This window comes from Abramis brama (genome assembly GCF_963993115.1).
Source record: "Abramis brama genome assembly, chromosome: 17".
Lineage (NCBI taxonomy): Eukaryota > Metazoa > Chordata > Actinopteri > Cypriniformes > Leuciscidae > Abramis > Abramis brama.
In genome coordinates, this window is record NC_139979.1 from 16,305,969 (window position 1) to 16,331,017 (window position 25,049).

General features: G+C 38.5%; 2 protein-coding genes across 5 annotated transcripts; both read right to left on the reverse strand.

Moving 5' to 3' along the window:
- Positions 1-852: 852 nt before the first annotated feature.
- On the reverse strand, positions 853-5,249 carry irgq1 (immunity-related GTPase family, q1). The gene is made up of 3 exons (XM_084089730.1): positions 4,983-5,249; positions 3,475-4,209; positions 853-2,420 (listed from the first exon to the last, which is right to left on the reverse strand). The coding sequence occupies exons 1-3, from the start codon at positions 4,988-4,990 to the stop codon at positions 1,706-1,708; spliced, it is 1,458 nt and encodes a 485-aa protein (XP_083945856.1). The 5' UTR covers positions 4,991-5,249; the 3' UTR covers positions 853-1,705.
- Positions 5,250-5,587: 338 nt separating this feature from the next.
- cblc (Cbl proto-oncogene C, E3 ubiquitin protein ligase) lies at positions 5,588-25,049 on the reverse strand. 4 transcript variants are annotated; one of them, XM_084089725.1, is made up of 13 exons: positions 24,401-24,540; positions 23,578-24,010; positions 12,506-12,652; positions 12,192-12,348; positions 11,365-11,486; positions 10,843-10,980; positions 10,667-10,754; positions 10,404-10,535; positions 9,590-9,781; positions 7,150-7,296; positions 6,926-6,981; positions 6,775-6,836; positions 6,024-6,570 (listed from the first exon to the last, which is right to left on the reverse strand). In XM_084089725.1, exons 2-13 carry the CDS (start codon positions 23,964-23,966, stop codon positions 6,410-6,412), a joined length of 1,791 nt encoding a protein of 596 aa, XP_083945851.1. In that variant the 5' UTR covers positions 23,967-24,010; positions 24,401-24,540; the 3' UTR covers positions 6,024-6,409. The 4 variants fall into 4 exon arrangements, with proteins under 4 accessions (XP_083945853.1, XP_083945851.1, XP_083945854.1 ...); XM_084089727.1 differs by having other exon boundaries at positions 5,588-6,570; positions 7,168-7,296; positions 23,578-25,049; XM_084089728.1 differs by having other exon boundaries at positions 6,775-6,830; positions 7,168-7,296; positions 23,578-25,044.

Genomic DNA, 25,049 nt, shown 5'->3' on the forward strand with positions numbered 1-25,049 from the left:
TGTGGTGCATTTTTCATGAACATTTTATTAAAGAAATCATCGTGAAGAGGCAAAAACAATGCAAGAAGTTCTTGAAATACAAAGTTCAGGCATTGCTTAGAATAGCATAAGCCAATTTTTTTATGTTTAAGAGGTTAAGTGCTCACGGAAGAGATGAGTTTTCAGCTGTCTTTTGAATGTTGTCAGGGATTCTGCATTCCGGATGAAGGTATTTCTGCCTTGATTCAACAGTCTGCATAGCAGTCCCTATCTCTTCTATTCTTTTGCAATAATTTGGACAAAACAATCAAAAGCAAAATGTGGTGCCTTTGAATCAGAATGGCTAGTTGTAAGCACAGGTGAGACCACCTGCAAGGCATTTCTGCCTGACGCACTTCCGCCAGTGCCTTACTATATTGATACTGACAATTTAAATAGAGCTCATACATGTGGTTTCATTACAAAATGTCCTACATTTCTGGGTAGCACTTTATTATACAGTCCTGTTTCACATGCTGTACTTATTGTAGTAATGACACTAATTATGTACTAACCCTGAACCTACCCCTAAACTTTAACTTAACCCATGTGGTTACTTTGCACTACTCAGTACTTTTGTGATAAGTACACTGAAGTACATTGAAAGTGTATGTACTGCAAAATAAAGTGCAACCGATTTCTGTTTATTCATAACAACTTAAATTACAATATTACTTTTAAAACATAGGACTTGAGAGAAAATGTAGTTGATCAGTGCACCAAGCGCAAACCATTACCATCAGATATAGCAGACAGGATGCTTCTGATCACCAACAGTTTTGAGATCAGTTTGCATTTTCTTTACGTTTCAAAGACACAATCAACAATACAGTATATTAATACATGCTTATATTTTAATTGCTTATGTAGTACCCCTGAAAGGGAGTGTTTATCAGTAGACACTCAAAATGCGATGCTTCACAATCGTTGGTTTACTGAAAATGAATTGTGACAATAAATTAAAAATTAGTACACACAACAAATGCATCCGCTCTCTTATTTAAACACATTTTCTCAAATCAAGAGTATGTGTCTTGAGGGAACAGTTTATATCCTGCATTAAAACATTACACTCCACGTATTCACAAGTTTGCATCTCATTTAAAACCCACATAACAATATAATCACACATTTACCTTTTAAACAAACTGAATAAGTCACAAAATAACACAATAACATTTACATTTAATCATCGCACAGGCTACTCATAGAAAGCATATTATTCATTTGTGTGTTATACATACCTGAAAGGGAGTATGTTTATCAGTAAACACTCAAAATACAATGCTTCACAATCATAGCTTTACAGAGAAAGAAGCATATCGCAAGAACTACCTGATAATGAGAAGATGCCCGACCAATCAGATCCATTTTAACAGCGTTAATATTTAGATTTTTAACATCATATGAATTTACTAAACATATAAATTAATAGAAAACATAAAAATATTAGTGTATTTGACAACATGTGACTATTTCATAATTATTTTAACTGATTACTCATTGTATGAACTGAAATTATCCCATGAATTAAACCTCAGGAAAACACTTCTTCAGCATATTACACTTATTCCATTCAAATATTATATTGCACACCAATTATAAACAAAAACAGTTGTAAGCAGAAATATTTGATGGTAAATTAAACAGTTTATTTCTGCATCAAATCTCATGTTTCTGTGTTATTTTATTTATGTTGCTTTACTATTCTTTCTATATAATATGCAAAAGCACTTGCCCTGACAGTGTTGAGGTCGCAGGACAGTGCACTTTCCAAGCCTATAAAGTCAAATGCACTTCTGTCTAGGCTGTTGATGAGAAAAATCTGTTGTTCATACACTTTTGCCATCTGAAGCTCTTGTGCATATTGTGCCCGTAGCCCATCAAGTATCTCAGTCTCATCACAGTACAAATCTGTTTGCGTCTGTAGATGACAGTCTGCTTTGGTTTGGACGAAGAGGTAATGCTTTCTTAGTTGTTCAACTGCTTTAGCTAGTTTTATATGCCGTGCTTTCTGACAGTCTGATAGAATGATGATATAGAAGTCATAACAATTCAGGACTTGTTTCGTCCAATTCATTGAGTAATCCATGTTTGCCTCTATGCCAGATACATCCCAGAACCGGACATCTGGGTATCCAGGACTCATTGCAGGGTTGCAAATGCATGCTGTTGCTGCATTGCTCACCTCATTCTCAAGACCAATTAAGGCACTTACTAGAGTGGATGCTCCAGACCCAGTCTCACCCAAAACTGCAACATCAAGCTGAAAGTGACTCAGAGCCTCAAGTACAACACTGACTTTTGCGGCTCCAAAGCCTGTGAGCTTGTACATATTATGCAATGTTGTGATGTCGTCAGCTTGAAGTTTTCCAGTCTGTTCGATGTGGTGTGTAGCATGCCTAAAGTCATAAAGAAATATCAATCAAATTAATGACAGCGGTGATGTGACATTCATTGATTGTCCTCTCTATTCATTTATTCAGAAATACATAAAAAATGCTAAACATTTAATTACTTTGATAAACCTGATATATGGCGATGTTCTTAATTTCTGAATTAAAATAAGGGTGTTTAAGCAGTGTTATTCATGCCAGGCCAGTAGTTTGCAGTCACTTTGTAAATAAATATTACACGACTATTGACTTAACACCTAATATGCATGCGCATGACATCACCGTTTTCACAAATTCGTGTTTTTTTTTTTACATTGAAACGATAACGGTATCGTTTTCAAAAACTTCCACTTTGAAAAACGATTTCAAAAGCTTGCATTTTCAGGCTGCAAAAATGCTGTTGAACGTCCAAAATGCATAAAAAGTTTTCCGTTTCCGGTGTTGTGTAAACAGACCCTCAATTGTGATATTTGATTTTGGGTATAAAGTAAAAAGTATAAGCTGATACCAATGTCCTGACATAATAATGAAGAAAAAAGGCTCATTAAAATTCTTGAAAAATAAAACTTCATTAAGTAAAAATGACAAATGACAAAATGACAATTTTCTGACAAATAAAAATCATGTGGTCCAACCATGCTTAAACAGTTCAGGAAATTATATCATAGAGAGGACTCCAGGAGACCCTTACTGAGTAAAGTCAATAAAATATCAAATAAATTGAATGTGACTTTCTATGACAAGGCAAGGTTAGTTCAGGTTGTAAAATGTCATGTGGTGCAACTCCCTAAACTTGTTTTTTATATTCTGTATCTTATATTTATGTTAAGTACTGGAATTTCCAATGCCACAACAAATTCCTTGTGTTCAATTTTGCCAATAAAACTTCTGAAAATGTAATGAGGTTTATGAGTTAATAATTAATTAATTAATGATACTTGTATAAAAACTGGTATACATTTGTAAGAACATCACATTAATTATACTCTCTTCCAAACTATTTGAATTACCAAGACAAATTACTGTTTTAAACAAGCATTTAGTTACAGTACATACTCACCTTGCATTCATCCAACTTCCGTGCAACATCTTGTCCAGAAAACTTGAAAATACTTCTGCTCTAAGCTGAGAAACCTCATTCTTAAAAGTGTCCATGAGCTTCTGCATCTCATAATTTTGTGTCTCATGGGCTGAAACTAGGAACACGTGGGCGTCCAATTTCTTCTCCTTCAGATACTTCTCACAGTCTCGTCTTATTTGATCCAATGCACGTTTTTCAGAGAATTTGCTTTTCTTTCTTTGGGATCGCATATCATTATCAGCTTTTGTTCTAATAAAATAAAACGGCTTCTTTCGTTGCCCAATTTCGTCGATCAAAAGCATGTTATTTTCTCTGACTCTCTCTGATGTCACAACCATAAACATGTCATATAGATCAAAATTCATTGTCTTAACATAACTCTTGGATGTAAAGGAAGGGGTGCCCATCCCTGGAAGATCCCACAGTCTGACGTGTGGGAGATTTGGATGCTGATACATAGTTGGTTGCTTTGTGGTTTCTACAGCTCCAGTTGGAGCCGCCCCAGTGTCATCAGGATTAAGTCCGAGGAACACATTGATAAGAGAAGACTTTCCTGCACCAGACTCTCCAGTCACAGCGATATCTATCTTAAAATGGTCAAAAACCTCCAAAAGAGAAATAAGCTGATGGGGAATTTTCTCTGGGCTTTCAGAAGCAAACACATCCTTGATTTTGTTGAAATGATCCTCTTGAATTTTTTCTGGCATGTAAAATCTATTGAAAACATGAAAACATTCTGTCAACATTTTATGCTTTAACATTTTTAAATAACATTATTCCATCATCACACATTTGGGAGTGTTTGGCCTCCTCCAGTAGTTGGGGGCCCAATGAACTACACTGTAAAAATGAAAAGAGGACCCTTGAGGCCCTTTAGGCTTCTTCTCTATTAGCCTAATCTCTCAACAGACACTATTTTAAAGGTGTCTCAAATATGATTGTGAATATTTGAGGTATCAATCTGAGAAACTGAGGATCTGAGAAATGGTGGCTCATCTTTTTTAACAGTTTACGTACAGTTTTTTTTTTTTTTTTTTTTCGGGAATTTGTCGTGTCCAGTGAAGACAGTATAACTGATTATAATTGTTTCTATATTGTCTTATGTCGAGTCGAAAAAAAAATATGTTAAAAACTTTTAAAAACACATCAACTTCTAGACCCTGCTTTTTTCTTTTCGCTGTTGCGTCTCGCGTTTTTAAACGCTTCTGACTTTGGAAAATGGAGATACTGGTCAACTACACGGTCGTATTGGGCCTACCTAAAACACGCACAAAAAATAACATTGCATTGATATTTAGCGTTGTCATGTTTTTAAAGAGATTGACAGGCGTAACTAGCTACCATTCAGGACATTCAGTCGAAAGCCATTTTTAACACAGCGACTTTGACAAGTGGATAACGTTTTAAACATTCAATTTCAACACTTATTAATTACACTTTTTCGGTTATTCAAACTCATGACAGTCTTGTTAAGTAAATCCACTCACCCTTCCATTGCGCTGTCGTTGGCGGTTTCAGTTTCCACGAAATCCCAGTGAAATCGAAAGTAAGGTATAGGCTATTATATAGGCGATGTGCAAAAAAATGCATTAACAAAACCAACACACTGTCATATTTCTCATGCTTTCTTGACAATTTACTTCCAGAACTGCGGATTTTAATAAAAACGACGGCTGTCTTCACACCGAATTAGCCTACCAAACTAAACACGGGCAGTAGGAGGAGGGAAGGGAACGACGTCACGAAAGCTATCTGAAGACACGTGTTTAAATGATTGTTTAACTAGAAATGACTTAGCCTAATCGTTATTTGATCGACCTAGACCTATTTTCTAATTCAATGGAAAATTCAATGGAAAAGTAGCCTATAACATCTCATAAAAAAAATAATAGTGTCTTTTTCTAAAAGATTCAAAACTGAGTTGTGTTATTAAATGCCCATGAACCCCTTATATTTTAGCCTACTGCAAGCCACCTATGTAAATATCTTACAAAATCCTCCAATTTTTCAATTATAGTGCAGATATCAAAAACCAATCATGACTATTAATTTCTAAATAATATGTTGACAATATTGTTTTATGATTTTATTTGCTCAGTTTAATGGCAAAATGCGGGGAGACAAACAAATTAATTTTAGGCCTGTCTTGAAAGTCAGGTTTACCTGACACAATGGCACACTCTAACAGCAACATATGAAACTCATTTTAAAAGAATGAAGGAAACTGGAAGAATGCATTCATGTGAACCCCAGCGAAGTAGGCTTCTCCACTATTATAACACAAATGAAGTTCTGTCTCAATCCAGCGGAGGGCAGCAAAGACAATTTATAGATCATTAAAGGGTTTTCACCAAAAAAAAGTCTTATATCGCTTTATGAACTTTCTGAAGCGTCAAAGCGATAGTTACTTGCGTAGCTGTCAATGGGGGGACAGAAATCTCTCAGATTTCATGAAAAAGATCTTCATTTGTGTTTCGAAGATGAACGAAATTTTTTTTGAAACATTTTTGGATGAACTAACCAGCCTTGGAAAAACACTATTTTTATTGAAATGTAAATTCCATCTTGACAGGTGGTTTGATTGAGACAGATTTGTCGGCAAAAGAGATATAAAAGAAAAAAGTCTGTTGTTTGTTTTATCTTAAATTCTTTATTCAATGCGATCTATTAAAACAGTGCCTTTTCGCTAAACATTTAGTTGGCATGAGGTAGGATTTAAAATGTTTTAAAATCTGTGAGCATTAAGATGTGTTTTCTGCGTTGTCAGTGGAAAGATCAATCAAGCTAACATTCTTAATCTGGTAAATATTAAGTCCTTTGAATAATTTTGGTTGTCCAGTGTTGATGATATCGCACGATTGCTTTGTCTTGCTAATATATTTTACAGTCTGAAGTCTAAGATTAAACTTTGCCGTCAGGATGAAGTGTTTTCTTGGGTCTCCCCATGACAGTGTCTTCCTGAGAGAGATGCTGAGTCCACCACACCTCTCTCACTCTCTTCTTCTTCCCTGTCCCTTCTTTTCTCTCTCCTCTTCCTTTTAACAGTTTCTGAAGGCCCTTCCCAGGGCACCCCACCTATGAGAGATAGGGTAATAATTTTTCATCAGAAATGGCTTATACTCTATGTAACTACAAGTCCTGCCACCAGGTGTCAGTACAACAACATCAAATGTGGTTGTCATGTTCAAGAAAACATGTCACAAGAATTCTCAGGCTTAAACAATTATCACAGATATGATAAGCATACAGAGGCGAATCAAGGTTAGTTATGGTACCCACTGTGTCTACCACATGGCAAAGAGGAGGGACGGAAGTCTTCCAAAAGTTCCTCGCTTCTGAATCTGGTTAGAATGGGGAATGGAACGGAGGAGTAAAATTAATCCCATTCTTTTAATATTGGATATTACCCATGTAACCTATATTTTCTTACCTATCTGAGGAAGTTTGTCTTAGCATGTTTTCTGACCAGGAATTGTGTTTGACTTTCTGGGGAGAAAACATAACAACTGATTTTCATGATAACAGTAAGTTTGAATTCACTTACTAACTATCAAGGATCATGCACTTAATAAAAGTAACATTCATTTCATCATTTGGATACCAACCATAAAGTGGTTTAAAAACAACACGTTGACAGACAGACAGACAACCCACCAAACTAGACTGACTGACCCGTGTGCCTGTGCCAAAGGATCTGGAGGGTGGTTTGGGAGAGGGACACGGAGAAAGTGAATTTCTTTTGGGAGGAAGGGGAGGAGGTAACTGACTGGAACGGGGAACTTGATACTCCTCCTGTGATATCTGTAATAGTGAGAGAGGAATAAGATTAACCAACCATTAAAGTCGAAGTAAATTAAAGAAATGCACAGACTCAGGAAAGTAGATAAACCTACACTTACATTTGTATTTATTGTCTAAGCAGACTTAGCAAAGCAACTTGATATATGATACAATACATTTTGGAATTACTGACAAATATCAGAACAGAAACTTGAGAATGCTTGATAAGAGGGTCTAAGGTTGTACCGATAGTAGAATTCTAGCAATTAGGGATACGTCAATATTTTTATATCATGGCCACTAACCAATAAATGCCGATTTTCAAATTCTATATTATTTGTCTAAATGAATTAATCAAAATAAAATGTTAAAATAAAATAAAATGTGTACACTCACCAGCCACTTTATTAGGTACACCTGTTCAGCTGTTCATTAACGCACATAAGCCAATCACATGGCAGCAACTCATTGCATTTAGGCATGTAGTCATAGGGTGCGCCGCGCCTCAATCAGCTCCCTAGTTCAGTATCAGGGCACTGATCAGGGAGTTGGCCATTATAAGGGCTGTCTCAATCGTAAAAAAAAATCCAGTGCAGTGGAATGTTCGCTCCCTAAAAAAATCCCACAATGTACCGCAAAAACCTGGGAGCATCAATGCTCACTATGCGCCCTTACCGTAAATCACATCACATTTCTGTAGCCAACTCAGTACATATAATGACACGTGATAGAAGATTTGAAAACAGTTTTTTTAATATATGTCAGCATAAACACACAACCCTAGACAGATAGGAAATTAAGTAATCGCAGTCCCAATGTAGTGAGCCAGGGTCCTTACCAGTGCCCGGATTCATACACGATATACTGATTTACAAGCTCGGGAGCTATAAGGAGCCTATTTGAGATGCACTTATGGTCAAGACAATCTGAGTCAAGTTCAAACTGAGCATCAGAATGGGGAAGAAAGGTGATTTAAATGACTTTGAACATGGCAAGGTTATTGGTGCCAGACGGGCTGGTCTGATTATTTCAGAAACTGCTGATCTACTGGGATTTTCACGCACAACCATCTCTAGGGTTTACAGAGAATGGTCAGAAAAAGAGAAAATATACAGTGAGCAGCAGTTCTGTGGGCAAAAATGCCTTGTTGATGCCAGAGGTCAGAGGAGAATGGCCATGGTTCAAGCTGCAGAAAGGCAACAGAAACTTAAATAACCATTCGTAACAACCGAGGTCTGCAGAAGAGCATCTCTGAACGCACAACACTTCAGAACTTGAAGCAGTTGGGCTACAGCAACAGAAGACACACCAGTGCCACTGTCAGCTAAGAACAGGAAACCAAGGCTACAATCCACACAGGCTCACCAAAATTGGGCAATAGAAAACTGGAAAAAAAGTTGCATGGTCTGATGAGTCTTGATTTCTGCAGTTGTCAGAATTTGGCATAGACAACATGGATCTATCAACGGTTCAGGCTTCTGTTGGTGGTGTAATAGTGTGGGGGTATTTTCTTGGCACACTTTGGACCCCTTAGTACCAATTGAGCATTGATTAAACGCCACAGCCAACCTGAGTATTGTTTCTGACCATGTTCATCCCTTTATGACGACAGTGTACCCATCTTATGATGGCTACTTCCAGCATGTCACAGACCTCAAATCATCTCAAACGGGTTTCTTGAACATGACAGTGAGTTCACTATACTCAAATGGCCTCCACAGTCACCAGATCTCAATCCTATAGAGCACCTTTGGGATGTGGTGGAATGAGAGATTCACATCATGGATTTACAGCTGACAAATCTGCAGCAACTGTGTGATGCTATCATGTCAATATGGACCAAAATCTCAGAGGAATGTTTCCAAGAACTTTGTGGAATCTATGCCATGAAGAATTAAGTCAGTTCTGAAGGAAAATGGGGGTCCAACCCGGTACTAGCAAGTTGTACCTATAATAAAGTGGCCGATGATGAGTGTAACTTTAGGCATCAAAAAATGTATGAAAACGGATATTCATTTTGATAGTGTACTGTGGATTTCTAGTTTAATCACCATAGCCATTACGCTGCTGTATATTTATATAATTAGAGTACCTGTTTGTTTAATGTAAGTGCATTTTGATTGAAATGACAGTATGAGGTCTACAATGTGAGGTGTGAAAGCGGTTGATAATACAATGCAATGCAAACAATGCACAATGAATATTTAAGAACACATGAGTAAAAATCAGGGTAAAATCTGTTGAAATTCAGTAAGGATTTGGGTTTCAGACTGGCAACCAAAAGTTTCCTGATACCACAATTATGCACTCTCACCTTTTTCATACAAGCCAGTTTTTTCATTACCAGCTCCACATCCTCATGATCGTCCTCCTCATCTTCATCTTCATCGTCTTCCTCATTCCCCTCTGGCCTCCTGTCTCTCACTGGCAGGTAGGGCTCAATGAGGATGGACTCCGTGCCTCTGATATCACAGCGGCAGTAGGGGCATGTGTGTCCATCTGACTTCTGCATATTAGAGGGAGTGACACTATTTCAAAACTCAATTTCACTTACTTATCTAATGCATAAAGCACCAAAACTATGGACTCTAGTTCTTAGTTACCAAAAACATCATAACACAAGAAAGCTTATATCTTGGCATCTTACGAGAATGAGTTGCACTACTCTTTGAATGTGTTACATTAATTCTAGAGCTGCAGAAATGCATCACATCCTCTCATTCTCTAAGGTAAATGTTATCTCACCATGCAATGATGTGTGACTGTGAACTTGAGAGAAGTGGAAAATCAGTCACACACGCACACATGCTTGATCAAACACAGGCAGGAAGCTTGAGCCAAAAAGTCAGGTCATGCTGCATGACGCTGTGGCAAACACTATAATTCATGCAGTACTGCTTTCTGAATGACCTTGCTTTTTGCAAGTATTTAGTTATCAGTTTATGTTAATGGTCTAAAAGAATTATACTCTAAGGAGTTCTACAGCAACAAGACGAACCACAATCATGTTATCATGTAGCGGGTGATTGTGGGTTTTTGGATGTTACCTCACCATAATTGCTCATGAGTGTGAATCCAAGTGTGAATGGGAGATGTAAAGGTTTGAGCACAATAAGAATATAATTTACCTGCCAGCCTGTCAAGCAGGGCTGACACAGCAGATGCCCGCATGGCTGAATGCGAGTGTCCTTGTCTCGTTCTGTACAGATTTTGCAGAGTTGAAATGTGCTGCCAATCTCACAGTATAATTCATACTGCTCCTGAAGAGAGAAAGTGAACAAATGAAGAAGAATCTTGCATTAGAGACAAAATGGACTTGCATTCAAAAAATTAAAAAAAATGAGCAAATCAGAAATAAATTTGAAACTCTCATTTTTTAACTCTCAGTTACCTCTGTGACTTTGACTCGACCCTTGTGAGCCGGACTGCACAGGCTGGTGAGGTCAGGGTTCACGTCGCGCCCATCAGGGTATAAGTAGCTGCAGATGGAAGTATTTCAGGTTATATTAGCATTATGGTGAAAGCTTTAATTTTAGTGTGCAATTTTTTTCCTAAAATAATACACACCAGCCCTCCCTGAAACCTTGTATGAGTGCTTGGTAGAGAGGTGTATTCTGGGGAATGGTTTGCACAATGCTGCCATCACTGGTCACATGACCAATCGCCCACTGACCCATTTGTGTGCAACTGAGACGAAAGATGTAGCTGTGGATGCACAGAGAGAGCCAGTAAGAGATTAGATCTAAACCATACTAAGTCTAACGTTAAACCTATATAAGCATCCAACGCATTCTCATCCTAGGGCGTCATTATACTGACGCTTTTGACATTTCGTCTACACTCAACGCACATGGCACCTTTTAGCGTCAATATGAGACGCACAGAGCTTTGTTCGGTTATGGGTAGGTTTAGGTCTGGGGTAGGATTAGGCGCCTTCTGGCTCATATCAATCTGCGTCTCATATTGACGCTAAAGGGTGCCATGTGCGTTGAGTGTAGACGAAATGTCAAAAGCGTCAGTATATGACGCCTTGGGATGAGAACGGGCTGAAGCATCCTATAATAAATACTTGTCTGCTGCATGTCTCACCTGCCAGGACGATGTCTATAGTGCTCCAATCGGACCCTGACCTGGTCGTAGGTGAGAAACGCCATGTATCCAGGGTGAGTTACTGCTAAATGATTCCAGTTCCTTAAGAGAGTTGACCAGGGCTAAAGGGAGAATACAAGATTAGCTTTTTGCTTTGAAGTGATTACAGCATGATGAAGAAAATGACAAAGGAGAGCTTCACAAATCAATTTGTGTAATAAAATGTTGTAGAAAGGGTCCAAATGAAGGTTAGGGTTAATTAATGTTTTTTTTAAGGAATTTGTAAATAATTTGAATGTGTAACAAAGATATAAATATTGTTTTTGGTCATTAAAATGAGTTAATATTTTTTTACTACAGTAAAACTAATATCAATATAATATGAATATTAATATTGCAAAACACTTTAGCTGCTATTGAGGTGGGATACGGGTAAGGTTAGGGTTAAATAATGTTTTTTTTTTTTAAAGGAATTTGTAAATGATTTGAATGTGTAACAAAGATATAAATATTGTTTTTGGTCATTAAAATGAGTTAATATTTTTTTACTACAATAAAACTAATATCAATATAATATTTTAAGTAAATGACACGACTTTTGAATAATTTGAATTGTTAGATAAACCCATGAAGATCAAAATCACAGCCAAATGGTCAAACAGGCCAAAATGGCCATTTGATGTGGTTAAAATTATCTACTTTTTATGCCAGATTTATTTTGTAGGATTTAGTTTATCAAACATATCTAATAAGTCTCACAACAAACTACTCATGGAATGTGCCTGTTATTTTTAAGATCTCCTTAGAAGTTCTCAAGCTCAGGATACCTGAAAAAGCCTGGTGAAAATATCAAACTCAAAGATGGATATTTGATCGTTACAAGTGAGATCAACTGTGGACTTCAAAGCCATGGACTCCATTCCCTCTTCGAAGTAATGAACCCTCCTCAGCTGCTGTTTAAAAATGTTCCATTGCACTATACACCTGAATGATAGAGAGAGAGTGAGAGAGAGAGAGAGAGAGAGATAGAGAGTGAGAGAGAGAGAGGAGGGGGGGGGGGGGGGGGGGGTGATTGTCCAAAAATGGATGCTTATGGTTAAAAAGTCTTTAATACACATTCAATCAATTATTTTTGTCATACTTGTGTCCAAAAGCCTTCCTCCAGAAATCTTTGGCCTCTGTCTTTGTAACCCTATAAGTATCACCCTGAAATCGTCCCCCAGGAAACATATTTCGTAGTTCATTCAACATGTGGCTGAACAGAAGTGACAACTTAGTAAGATTTCTCCTGAAAGATAAAGAAAATTAAAACATAAGATTAAAAAATAGGTAAAACTTTATAATAACTTTCATTAATAAATGTTGATTAACAGATCATTATTTAATGTAAATGCTTACAAATGTCAATAAACTTTCAATTAATTTGATCATGCACTTCTTGAAAATCTGTAAGTGTCATTAAACTTCATATTACCTATTACCTTTTTTTCACATTCACAAATGTACAAATGCAAAAAGGTGTTTGGAATTTTCAACAATAAATTGAAAAATATAAGAATGACTGGTCCCACTTTATAGGTGTCTTTAACTACTATGTACTTACGTCAAAAAAAAGATTGTTAAGTACAATGTACTTTGTGTTCATGATCAAAGTGCAAAACACTTTAGCTGCTATTGAGGTGGGATACGGGTAAGGTTAGGGTCAGGTTTGGTGGTACGGGTATAGGTTAAAGTCTTTGTACAGGCGTCAGCAGTGTCAGCAGTGTACAGGCGTCAGTCTGATTACTAAAAGGGAACACGGTTTATATTACTGTTACAAGATGGTTGCAAAAGAGATGAAACAGGATCTAAATGCAGCAGCTTTATTCAAAAACAAACTTCACAAAACAGAATCTCGGAAACAGGAACAGAACAACCAACTAAATGCAACTGTCATGGTTCATGAATTCACTGACTCTTTCTCTCTCCGTGTGTGTGTGTGTGGGTGTGGCCGCTGATCAGATCGTTAGCGCAAGCTGCACTATCAGCCCTGTTATTTAATGTCCTCGTCATTCGCATTGTGTTTGTCAGCTCGTTTGGAGTTCCCGGTGTTTGTGTCCTGGTCCTGGTTGTCTCAGTGGTCCCTGTGTTTCGTGTCTGGATAACGAATTTTGTCTTCCTGGTCGTTCTTCCTCATTGTCTTCCTCATTCTTGTCTTGTGTCTGCCTGTTCATCTGTGTCTTGTTCTGTGTTGCAGCATGAGTCTGTGATTTTGTCAAACATGCCCGAGGAGTACCTTGACCTGAAGGAAGTGTTCAGTAAGTCCCGGGCTGCTTCTCTTCCTCCGCATCATCCCTATGACTGTGCTATAGATCTACTAGTCAAGTCAAGTCAAGTCACCTTCATTTATATAGCGCTTTTAACAACATAGATTGTTTCAAAGCAGCTTTACAGTGATAATAGGAAATTAAAGTAACAGAGATTGTTTTGGCTTTACAGCAGCTCTAGAATAAAGTTATTGTCCAGCTAAAGTTAGTTTTGATTGATTCACTTCCGTCGCAACGATCAAGTTATTGACTTAGGGGCTGCAACACGACACCTTTCTAACAGAAAACCCTTAAGTTCTCTCTGGGTAAACTTTAAAAACGTGAACCGGTGAGAACGCTGATGGCGCTTTAGTCTTTAGGTATGCGCGTTTGAATATATATGAGTGCAGGCGTGTAGTCCTTCTTTACAAACCAACCCTCAACAAACTACTTGTCAGGCCTTAAAATTTATAATACAGAATTTTTATCGCTTCTGCGTAGCCATGTGAACCGGAATTATCCCGACAACATTTTATCTGTACAGAGGTAAAGGGAAGGGAAGAAGGCCTTCACAGGGGAGAGACTAGTTGACACTTCAGGACTGCATTGTCGTCATGTCCAGGAGCAGGTCCTTCATCAGATCTGGATACGGCCTGGATCTGGAGGACTGCGGTAAACCTCGGGATAAACAGAGAGACTAATATTAGCGCAGACGCCATTCTTCAGGATTTATGGGAAGTGTTCCTGGTTCCGGCTGACCTAATCTATGCAGCCTAACATTGAATTATAGAAGTCTATAATGTGTTATGTGTATGCTAGTTCAAAGAGATGTGTTTTTTAGTCTAGATTTGAACTGACAGAGTGTGTCTGTTTCTCTGACAATGTTAGGAAGACTATCCCAAAGTTTTGGTGCTAAATAGGAAAAGGATCTACCACCAGCAGTCGATTTTGATATTCTAGGTATCATCAAGCCGGAATTTTGAGATTGCAATAGACGTGAAGGACTATAATGTGTTAAGAGCTTGCTCAAGTACTACCGAGCTAAACCATTTAGTGCTTTGTAAGTAATCAGCAATATTTTAAAATGTATACTATGTTTAATAGGGAGCCAATGCAGTTTTGACAGAACGGGGCTAATATGGTCATACTTCCTGGTTCTGGTAAGACCTCTAGCTGCTGCGTTTTGGACCAGCTGTAGTTTGTATTGTAATAGCATTACAATAATCTAGCCTTGATGTCATGAACGCATGAACTAATTGTTTCGCATTTGTCATTGAGAGCATATGACGTAATTTAGATTTTTAAGATGGACAAATTCGGTTTTACAGATACTAGACACGTGACTTTTAAATGAAAGATTGGTATCAAAGAGCACACCCAGGTTCCTAACCGACGACGAAGACTTGACAGAGCATCCATCAAGTGTTAGACAGTATTCTAGGTTATTACGTGAGGAAGTTTTTTATCCAATAATTAGAATCTCTGTTTTTTCTACCAGATACGTCTCTGCCTAAGGGCAAGTTCTACTCGCTTTCTGCTCCAGAAAGGGAGGCCATGGAGAAATACATTTCTGATTTTTTAGCAGCGGGCTCATTCGTCCTTCCTCTTCTCCTGCTGGGGCGGGGTTCTTTTTCGTGGAGAAGGATGGCTCCCTGCGACCGTGTATTGACCACCGAGGGTTGAACAACATCACGGTAAAGAATATTTATCCTTTGCCGTTGATGTCTTCGGTCTTCGAGCGGTTGCAGGGAGCATCTGTCTTATCTGGCTTATCATTTGGTTCGCATAAGGGAGGGGGATGAGTGGAAAAACACGTTTATTATCCCCAGGGGGCACTTTGAACATTTGGTTATGCCTTTTGGCCTGTCAAACTCCCCGCGTTTTTTCAAGCACTCGTTAATGACGTGCTGAGAGACATGATCGACCAGTTCATATATGTCTACCTGGATGACATATTGATAGTTTCTTCGTCTCTCCAGGAACATGTTCAGCACGTCAGGAGAGTGCTCCAGAGGCTGCTAGAGAATGGGCTTTTTGTCAAGGCAGAGAAATTCACTTTTCATGCACAGTCTGTTCCTTTCTTAGTTTACATTGTCTCGTCCGAGGGAGTGCGCATGTACCCAGACAAGATTAAGGCTGTGGTGGATTGGCCAGACAAGATTAAGGCTGTGATGGATTGGCCATACCCAGATTCCCGTAAGGCCCTACAAAGGTTTCTGGGGTTTGTCAATTTTTACAGACGTTTTATTCGTAATTACAGCCAACTAGCCGCTCCTCTGACTGCCTTGACCTCCACCAGGATGATGTTCAGGTGGTCTGGTGTAGTCGAAGCTGCATTTTCCAATCTTAAGAGCTGCTTTGTTTCGGCTCCCATTCTGATAGCCCCTGATCCGTCACGTCAGTTCGTGGTGGAGGTCGACGCGTCAGAAGTGGGGGTAGGGGCGGTTCTTTCCCAGCGCTTTTTCCACGGACGACAAGATGCACCCTTGCACGTTTTTTTCCCATCGCTTGTCCGTCAAATGTAACTATGACATTGGTAACAGAGAGTTGTTGGCAGTCAAGTTAGCTTTGGAGAAATGGCGTCATTGGTTAGAAGGGTCGGGGGTACCTTTTATCATCTGGACCGATCACAAGAACCTCGAATACATCTGATCCGCTAAACGACTCAACTCCAGGCAGGCTCGGTGGGCAGTTTTTTTCGGTCGTTTTGAGTTTTCTCTTTCGTACCGCCCGGGTTCTAAAAACATCAAACCCGATGCCTTGTCTCGCGTTTTTGACCGTTCTGAACGCTCGCCCTCTCCTGAGTGTGTTATACCTGAGAGATGCATTGTCTCCACACTCACATGGAAGATCGAGTCGAAGGTCCACACGGGCTAAGAAGGGGTAACGCCTCTGCCTGGTTGCCCACCGAGTCGTTTGTTTGTGCCGGAGGAATTACGGTCCGATGTTATTCAGTTGGGTCATTGTTCCAACGTGACGTGCCATCCAGGAGTAAACCGGACCAGCTTTTTGGTTAAGCAACGATTCTGGTGGCCGATAATGGCTCATGACTTTCAGGCTTTTTTTTTGGCCTGTTCGGTTTGTGCTTGCGGTAAGACTTACAACCGACCCCCGGATGGGTAACTCCAAACGAGACCCTGGTCCCATTTAGCACTCGATTTTGTCACCGCCCTCCCAGGGCAAGATGGTCGTTTTGACCGTAGTGGACCAGTTCTCGAAGGCGGCTCATTTTATCCCCTTGCCTAAATTAGCATCTGCCAAGGAGACAGCGGTGGCTGTCGTAGATCACGTCTTTCGCATACATGGCCTCCCGATGGATGTGGTTTCCGACAGGGGGCCCCAATTTGTGTCCAAATTCTGGAGAGAGTTTTGTAGATTACTGGGGGCGAGTGTCAGTCTGTCTTCTGGGTTTCATCCCCAGAGCAATGTCCAAACTGGGAGGGCCAACCAAGACTTGGAGAGAGTGTTGCGAAGTTTCGTATCCAAGAATTCTTCCTCCTGGAGCCAGCAACTTTCATGGGTTGAGTACGCACATAACTCATTACCAGTATCGTCCAATGGCCTCTCTCCGTTTGAGTGTAGCATGCCTTCTTCCAGAGGTGCCGCCAAACGGGGAGAAGAGCCCGTGAGATTCTCTTCCAGGTGCGAGCGCGCACTAAGGCTCAGGCCGATCGCCACCGGTCAAGCCTCCTGTTTACGTCGTAGGTCAAAAGGTGTGGCTTTCATCCAAGAATATTCCTCTTCGCTCCGTATGTAACAAGTTAACTCCCAAACTCATCGGTCCGTTCACTGTCACCAAAGTCCTTAGTCTGGTGACAGTTCAACTCAAACTCCCTCCTGCGTACAGGAGAATTCATCCTGTCTTTCATGTCTCCAAATTAAAGCCAGTGTTTCATTCCCATATTAACCCCCCCACCGCGACTCGTAGACGGGGAACCAACTTATTCGGTCAATCAGATTCTGGACTCAAGACGGAGGGGACGTGGATTTCTGTACCTGGTGGACTGGGAAGGTTACGTTCCGGAGGAGAGAAGTTGGGTTCCTGCTAGGGACATTATGTATCATTCCCTTATTGATGATTACAATCAACGGGTAAGTGCTCCTGGGTGGAGGGGTACTGTCACGGTTCATGAATTCACTGACTCTTTCTCTCTGTGTGTGTGTGGGTGTGGCGTTGATTGCCGCTGATCAGATCATTAGTGCCAGCTGCGGCTGATCAGCCCTGCTATTTAATGTCCTCGTCATTCGCATTGTGTTTGTCAGATCGTTTGGAGTTCCCAGTGTTCGTGTCCTGGTCTTGGTTGTCTCCGTGGTCCCTGTGTTTCGTGTCTGGATAACGAATTTTGTCTTCCTAGTCGTTCTTCCTTGTTGTCTACGGAGGATTGGGATGCCCATTCGCATCCCTCCGCTGCCAAGAGAGACTATTCCCAGGCACCTCTGTTCATCTGACCCTGAGACTAATTAATGAGATACACCTGAACTGAAACTCAAAAGGCAGAGGGCGGAGAAAGACAGAACTGACAATGTGACAATTACATTGTTTTGATAAATGAACAAGTATTTTCTTGAAAAAATATATAATATATATTTTTTCAAGAAAATACTTGTTCATTTATCAAAACATTTATCAAAACAATCTTATTATACTATATCCTTAAACAGGATATTCCTTGAATCATTCATCAACAGGAGAAAACAAATATTATTTGTTTTCTCCTGTTGATGAATGATTCAAGGAATATCCTGTTTAAGGATATAGTATAATAAGTGTTGAGGCAATAAAAACATGTTTTGCACCCAAATTACAATTATGTGGTGTTATGTCTTTAGCAAGCATTTAGCTCAACTTAATGCTTTACATAAATGTTGTTACAGTAGCTAAAAATGCAATGCCCATATAGGTACTTAATGCTAAGTAGAAAAGATTGAAATGTCCGCAACACTGCTTACTCCCATATTTTAATAAAAAAAGCAACGTTTCGACCCTACTGGGTCTTCTTCAGGCTGCCTGAAGAAGACCCAGTAGGGTCGAAACGTTGCTTTTTTTATTAAAATATGGGAGTAAGCAGTGTTGCGGACATTTCAATCTTTTCTATTCAGTAGTCCTTTTTGTCCAGCACCTGCCAGATGGTGGGATGTGCACACAATAATCTTAACACTTAATGCTAAGTAAACATTTGTAAACATTTACAAATCGGGTACTGCAAAAACATGAAAAAATAATTAATAAATGATTAATAAAATTATTAATAATTAATAAATTATTTGTTAAATAAATAAATAAAAATACACACCACAACAAAAGAAGACCCAATGTATGACCTATAGAGACTATGTTTATAAGTTAATGAATATTATGTTAACATGAATAGTGTCTGAAGTGCTTAAAATTACAAATTAAATGAATTTGTTTATTAATTTAAAAAAAATCACAACATTTGTAAATGTAAAAATGTGCATTAGGTAATATATAAATAGAAGTTTAATGAGATTAGATAGCATTTTTATTTACATTAAATAACGATCTGCTAATCATGTCATCTTTAATAAGTTTATTTAAACATTAACAAGCATGTTATCGCATAGCTAGTGAATATTAACTAAGGATCTGTTAAGCACTATATAATGTTTGTTAATGATTTATTAATGATTTATTAATGAAAGTTAATATAAAGTGTAATAAATAAATAAATAAATATGAACACAAATATTTAGTGTGTTGCACATGGTAAAACACATTTTTCTGTATATAAGGCTGACATAAATACTAATTGCACAGGAGAGCTGTGGTGCTTATTTACTAATTTTTGCAGATATGATGATGGTTGGTTGATATGTCATATAATCATGTCGACAAGTTTTTACACAACATATTCCTGCATGCACAAACAAACACCAAAAAAAAAAACTGTCATCAGCACAACACACTCTACTAGAAACAGGAAGTAGTACTTTGATACATCCTGTCCTGAGTGTGTGTGGTGAGACTGGTGACAGAATTTTCCATTACTAATTGATCAAAGAGGTTGTCATGGTAACGTCAGCATCCTCTACACAGCACAGCATAGATCGGCACCCTTCATCTGTTATACTTTTTTTGTCCAAAAGGGTTATGGTTAGGTTACTTGCTGTAGAAAGTCTATTATAGTTTATAAACCTATAATTTATTATATTTATTAAGTTTTGTATACTTTTCATTGTAGTATAATAATGATTAGACAGAATCTTTAAATAATAAATCTTCTTGTAATTGACATTCATTGAGGCTATTTCTGTTTGACCTTGGTTAATGTGGCTTAGTGTGTTGAAATGCATATGCATAAACGCTCTGGCCTGGGTCTTAAACTGGCCAACCATGGCTTGTATGCAACAGATTTTTCCACTCAGACAATATGACCACTTACTTTCTACTTTTATCTCTAGCTTAACCACAAAGCACAAAGGGTTGAACTTTCCTTCAGTCATGTTCTTAAAGTTTCCACCACACATACTGTCCTGTCCACTAACCGTGTTGGCATGGTTTCAGCATTGTCAAGCAGTCACAAACTAGGTGAAATTATCTAAATTTACCCACATGTACTGTAATAGGTTTATGTGGTGATTCCATTCCCTTTAATAGTGAATGAGCCAAATGAATTAGCATGCTTTGAGAAATGGGGTGTGAACTACTGTATCTATTTAAGAAACATGTTAAACATTTGTGTCATAATCAATGTGTGTGTGTGTATTTAAAGTATGCATTATGCACAGTGTGTATTTCACATCCTGCTTTTGCCGAGTTAGGCGCGTTCCTTCTTCAGCGTATTTCAAACCCCTAAACCTTACCCTAACCATAAGTTATCCCTAAAATCAGAGGGAGATGATAGGTGAATAACACTAAAGTAGAAGCACCTAGCCCTAGTTGTAAGACTAAACTTGACATAAACTGTAAACTTGTTTCAAATCTGATTAGTTGATAGGAATGTTGAACATGTTGCACTTGGTGAAATCAGGTTCTGCTGCATGGCACAGTGGCACAGTTTCCTTTTAGATCGTGTTTTTCTACGCTAAATTTCTAGTTGTGACATGCTGTGTGAAACATTTATTAATTTGTAGGTCAAGCAAGACCTTTGTTCTGTTGCACTGGAAACCCGTATAAGTTGGCAAAACTCAAAAACAATTGTGGTAATCAGTTACATAAAATTGTTTAAGTTAAGACATTTAAGGCCCTAAGCAAAACTGGCAGATTTTTATTTTGTACATTTTAACTGCTATTAACTTGAAATATTTGCGTAAGCTAATTCATAACTTAAAACATCTTGTAATCTCAACTTAAATATTTTTAGTAATGGAAACTTGGCTAGCTTTAACTAAAGCTAATTCAGAAAATGCTAACCTGGTTATTGGCAACACAATGCTATGGCATTAGCATAGCAATTTCTGAATGACTACGGCAATATATAATATTGTTCTCAAACCAAGCTTGTTCACTCGTCACATGTATGCCCCCCCCCCCCCCCCCCCCCCCCGAAAAAACACATAACAGAAAGTTTTAAATGAGCATAGCAAAACATTAAACACTTCTAAATCTCCACCTTAACATTAATCTTGCACATACAAAAATATATATATATATTTTAGCATTTACACTCGAGTGTCAAGGCCAAACATGCTGGGAAATAGAAATCCAAGCCCAGTTTCAGTTAAATGTAAGTTTATATAAATTAAAAGAAACATGTTCATAAAACTCAAAACAATTAAACAATTCAGATTACTTAATGTGTCAGTTTTGTGAACTCAAAAGAAAAAGAAAGTTCTAAATACTCATAAAAGTTCATTTGATGGAACATTTATTTATTTATTTAAGTTTACCTTACTCAAACCAATTAATTATTTCAAGCATTAGGGTTTGCGGTTATAGGTCTCGTTATTTCACTTCACACAGAAGAGCAGAGAAAACTATTTGCAGACCTTGCGAACAAGCCATTTAGTTTACTGTTACTTTAAGATAAATGAAGAGTATACACTGAATATATATTGGGTCTGTTTTAAGTTATTTAAACTTGATATATATATAATATATATATAATTATATAATATATTATTAGAAGATTATATTTCACTCTCTCTTTTTGCCATGCATAAATAAATAAAAAAGAAGGAAGAAAAAAGTCAGGAAGTAAACAGAATGGCCACTGTAGTGCCGAAACAACATTAAACTGCTGGCTTCCATTGCTAGAGGGAAGTTTCCTCAATTTACATGATAATGCTGCCTATACACACTGGTCATTAGTAGTCACAGCAGACCAGAAACTTGGTCAAGACTAAATAGGGACTGCAGTCTTTGGTTGCTTAAGATTGAAAATAAGCCATTTTGTTGCAGTCAGGTTGTTGGTAAGGTATACTAGGAAATTAGTTTCAACCCTCGCAAAACTGAAGCACATGACCCTCTCTTTATACGTGTATGGACATGTACGCATTTATATTTACATTCTTTTGCGGACATTTTTGCCAAGCGTTGTACTTCTGTAGTATGCAGACATTTCACATTAATAATGTGGTCATTTTATTTGATGACTGATTTAAACACACACTGATTCATTTGAATGAGTTTTATATACTTTTTGTGTTTCTGCCTCTTCTTCACAGTGTTTATTGAAATGAGATGTTGAGAGGTTCAATCAGAGAAGAATTTCCCGCATTTTATGCTTTATTTTTTTATTGCAAACTATATAAAACTATAACAAAAACTATACATTAATTGCCATTCTATATTAAAGTAGCCTACATATTTTGATTAAACTACCAAAACAAATAGGAATAATCTGCTTTACTATTTATATACTTTCTGTCTGTTTTTGGAACTTTTAAAGGGGTCCTGTTATGCCCCTTTATGAAGTCTTGATTTTGTTTTTGGGGTGTACTAGAATATGTTATCATACTTTTCAAAAAACGCATTATTTTCCACATATTTTCCATTATTACAGCACCTCTCTCCCCAGTCTGGCTCGAACATGCTGATTTCGATTAAGCCCGTCGTTCCAAACACGAAATGTGCTGTGATTGGTTAGCTGGCCCAGTGTGTTGTGATTGGCAGAGCTCAACGCATGCTCGGGAAATGTCACGCCCCTTCAGAACCGCGAGCTCTACTCAAATGTAACGATGGCGTCCATTTCAAACCAGACCCTGAAAATGTTAACGAAAAAGAGGATCGTCCAGAACGGATTTCATGCACAGACTTTGCAGTCTGAGTGGTATGTTTTTTGTAATTTTCTTATACATTATAGATACGATGTTATCCACCATTTAATCGTGATATTTGTCGGAAAACTAAGGTAATAGAAACAGTAATCGATCACAAAACTATGGTTCATTTTCCTAAGGAGAGGTGAACCGTCTTACAAAAGCGAGAGCCTACGAACGCTACAGAAACCCAGCTGTTCTCCGTAAAATGTGCAGCGCACATATAAACGTTTGGGTTTTAATATTCAAACATTTAATATTTTTGGGTTTAAAAAAACAGTGTCTCTTGACACTGCAACAACGTTCTTCTCTAACGTAGCTCAACCAGGCCTCGTCCCCTTTTTACGTATTCTGTGGGCGGGGTTATTTAAATTAGTAACATTGTGACTTCACGAAGCCCAGAAAAATCGCATTGTAGTCTAAATTCAGTTTGTTGTAGTTCTTGAAAAGGGGATTATAAATATCTCCCTTTGGAGTGGACTTTGTGGCTTTGTAACCTTGCAGTTCTTTTTTATGCTCAAACAGCAACATTACACATTAACTAAAGTTGAAAAAGTAGAAAAACATAATAGAACCCCTTTAACATCATTCTGCCGACTTTGATGGTCTTTGAGATGTTTGAATGTGGACAACTGAAGAACACACATGTTGTGACCAGTGAGCAAAGTCTAAAAACTGACCTCCAAATTGCTTGGCTTTGTCTTACCTGTAGCTTGATGTTTCTTCAAACATCTTCTCCTTGCCATCTTTAAACAGCAGCACAGCTCTATCTGTCTTGTCCAGCAAGTGGCGAATATGGATCCTCAGATAATCACCCTCGTCCCCTCGGGGCACGGCCATCATTGACCCCCTGTAAGGAGCCCATACTTCTGTCAGGAGGGTGGCGGTCTCCGACACCAGCTCGGGCAGGTATGGCGGACTGTTTTTTAGACCCAGCCTGGGGTCGGTGCTCAGTTTATGCAGTTTCTCCAGTCTCTTGAAAACTTTATCAAGAACTTTGCGGTCCGCACTGGTGGGGGACTGAGACATGGATTGAGGAGCGTCAAGAATTTGACTTCGGCCTGCAGGTCCTGAACGCCTAGCTGTTGCCATCATAGATGAGATGTATCCGATGAGCCACACGTGGAGTGTTAGTCAGCCTATGTTAATGTTCAAACATGTGTCTGAATCAACAGTTGTCTGAGATAGTGTTGAGTGTACTCACTTCCTTCACACAATTAAAGTGTATTTGATTCAGTTGTCCTTTTGTATGCATGATACAACAATTGATGATTAGTTGAGTCAATGGAGAGCATCGTTTTTAGCAGAGCTAGCATGAAAAGATGAAAAGCTCTGAGACTATGACTTATCAAACGGTTACACCATTATTCTCAGAAAAAAGAGATCTATTTTTAGGAAAAGAGAATTATCTGAAAACCACTTCCCTGGTAAGTCTATGTCCTGTTATCATTGATTATGATATAATGATGAAACAGCAGTTTAAAAGCGGCTGTAATTGTGATGATTTCTAAAATCAGCTATCATCTTACCACAGCAAAACTTTGTTCAGTAATCCAGTTTAAAAATCTTGTATTGTCCATATCGAGGTCCACAGGTTCGGTCAAGTGCGAAGAAGTGATGAGAGATGTTTGTCACCATTGCCACTGTGAGGGCAGATGCCTTTCATAAGATACATTCTTCACGAGCAGAACAAGAAGAGCTCACTTATTCAAACAACACACCTGCAACACCTTACAAAAAGTATACAGGTTGGTGCCTATACGTCCTCAAAAAATGTGCTATTGCTCCATTTAAAAAAACACTCCAAAGTTCACGTGTCCTTTTGCCAGGTCTCCGTAACAAAGATGTTGCAAACAAGCTAAACGAAACCCTAAAACATGAATTCTTCAGATACTCATTTTTTGCTCTCAGATCTACCGGCCTCCTGCACCGTCACTCCACCCATACTGCCAGTCATTATCTCTCTCATCCATACGGTGTCTCTCAGTCTGTCTGAATGTATCTCTGTGTCCAAAATTTTGAAGAGGCACTTACACTCACATTGGTTTAGGACAGGAAATCAGCTGCAGACATTCACCTCTCTTTCTTTCTCCCTCTCTCTCTCTCTCTGATCAGTTTCCGGGTAGCTAAGAGGCAGACAAACAGGTTTGTTTTCTTTTGTGTCTGTGAGTGAGCTGT

Coding starts and splice junctions, on each gene's coding strand:
- irgq1 (XM_084089730.1), bottom strand. Junction 2,421..3,474: donor GGAAGTTGGATGAATGCAAG/GTGAGTATGTAC, acceptor TTATGACTTTAG/GCATGCTACACACCACATCG.
- cblc (XM_084089725.1), bottom strand. CDS start 23,966: ATGATGGCAACAGCTAGGCGTTCAGGACCTGCAGGCCGAAGTCAAATT. Junction 12,349..12,505: donor AGGAAGGCTTTTGGACACAA/GTATGACAAAAA, acceptor TCTATCATTCAG/GTGTATAGTGCAATGGAACA. Junction 11,487..12,191: donor TTTTCACCAGGCTTTTTCAG/GTATCCTGAGCT, acceptor TTCTCCCTTTAG/CCCTGGTCAACTCTCTTAAG.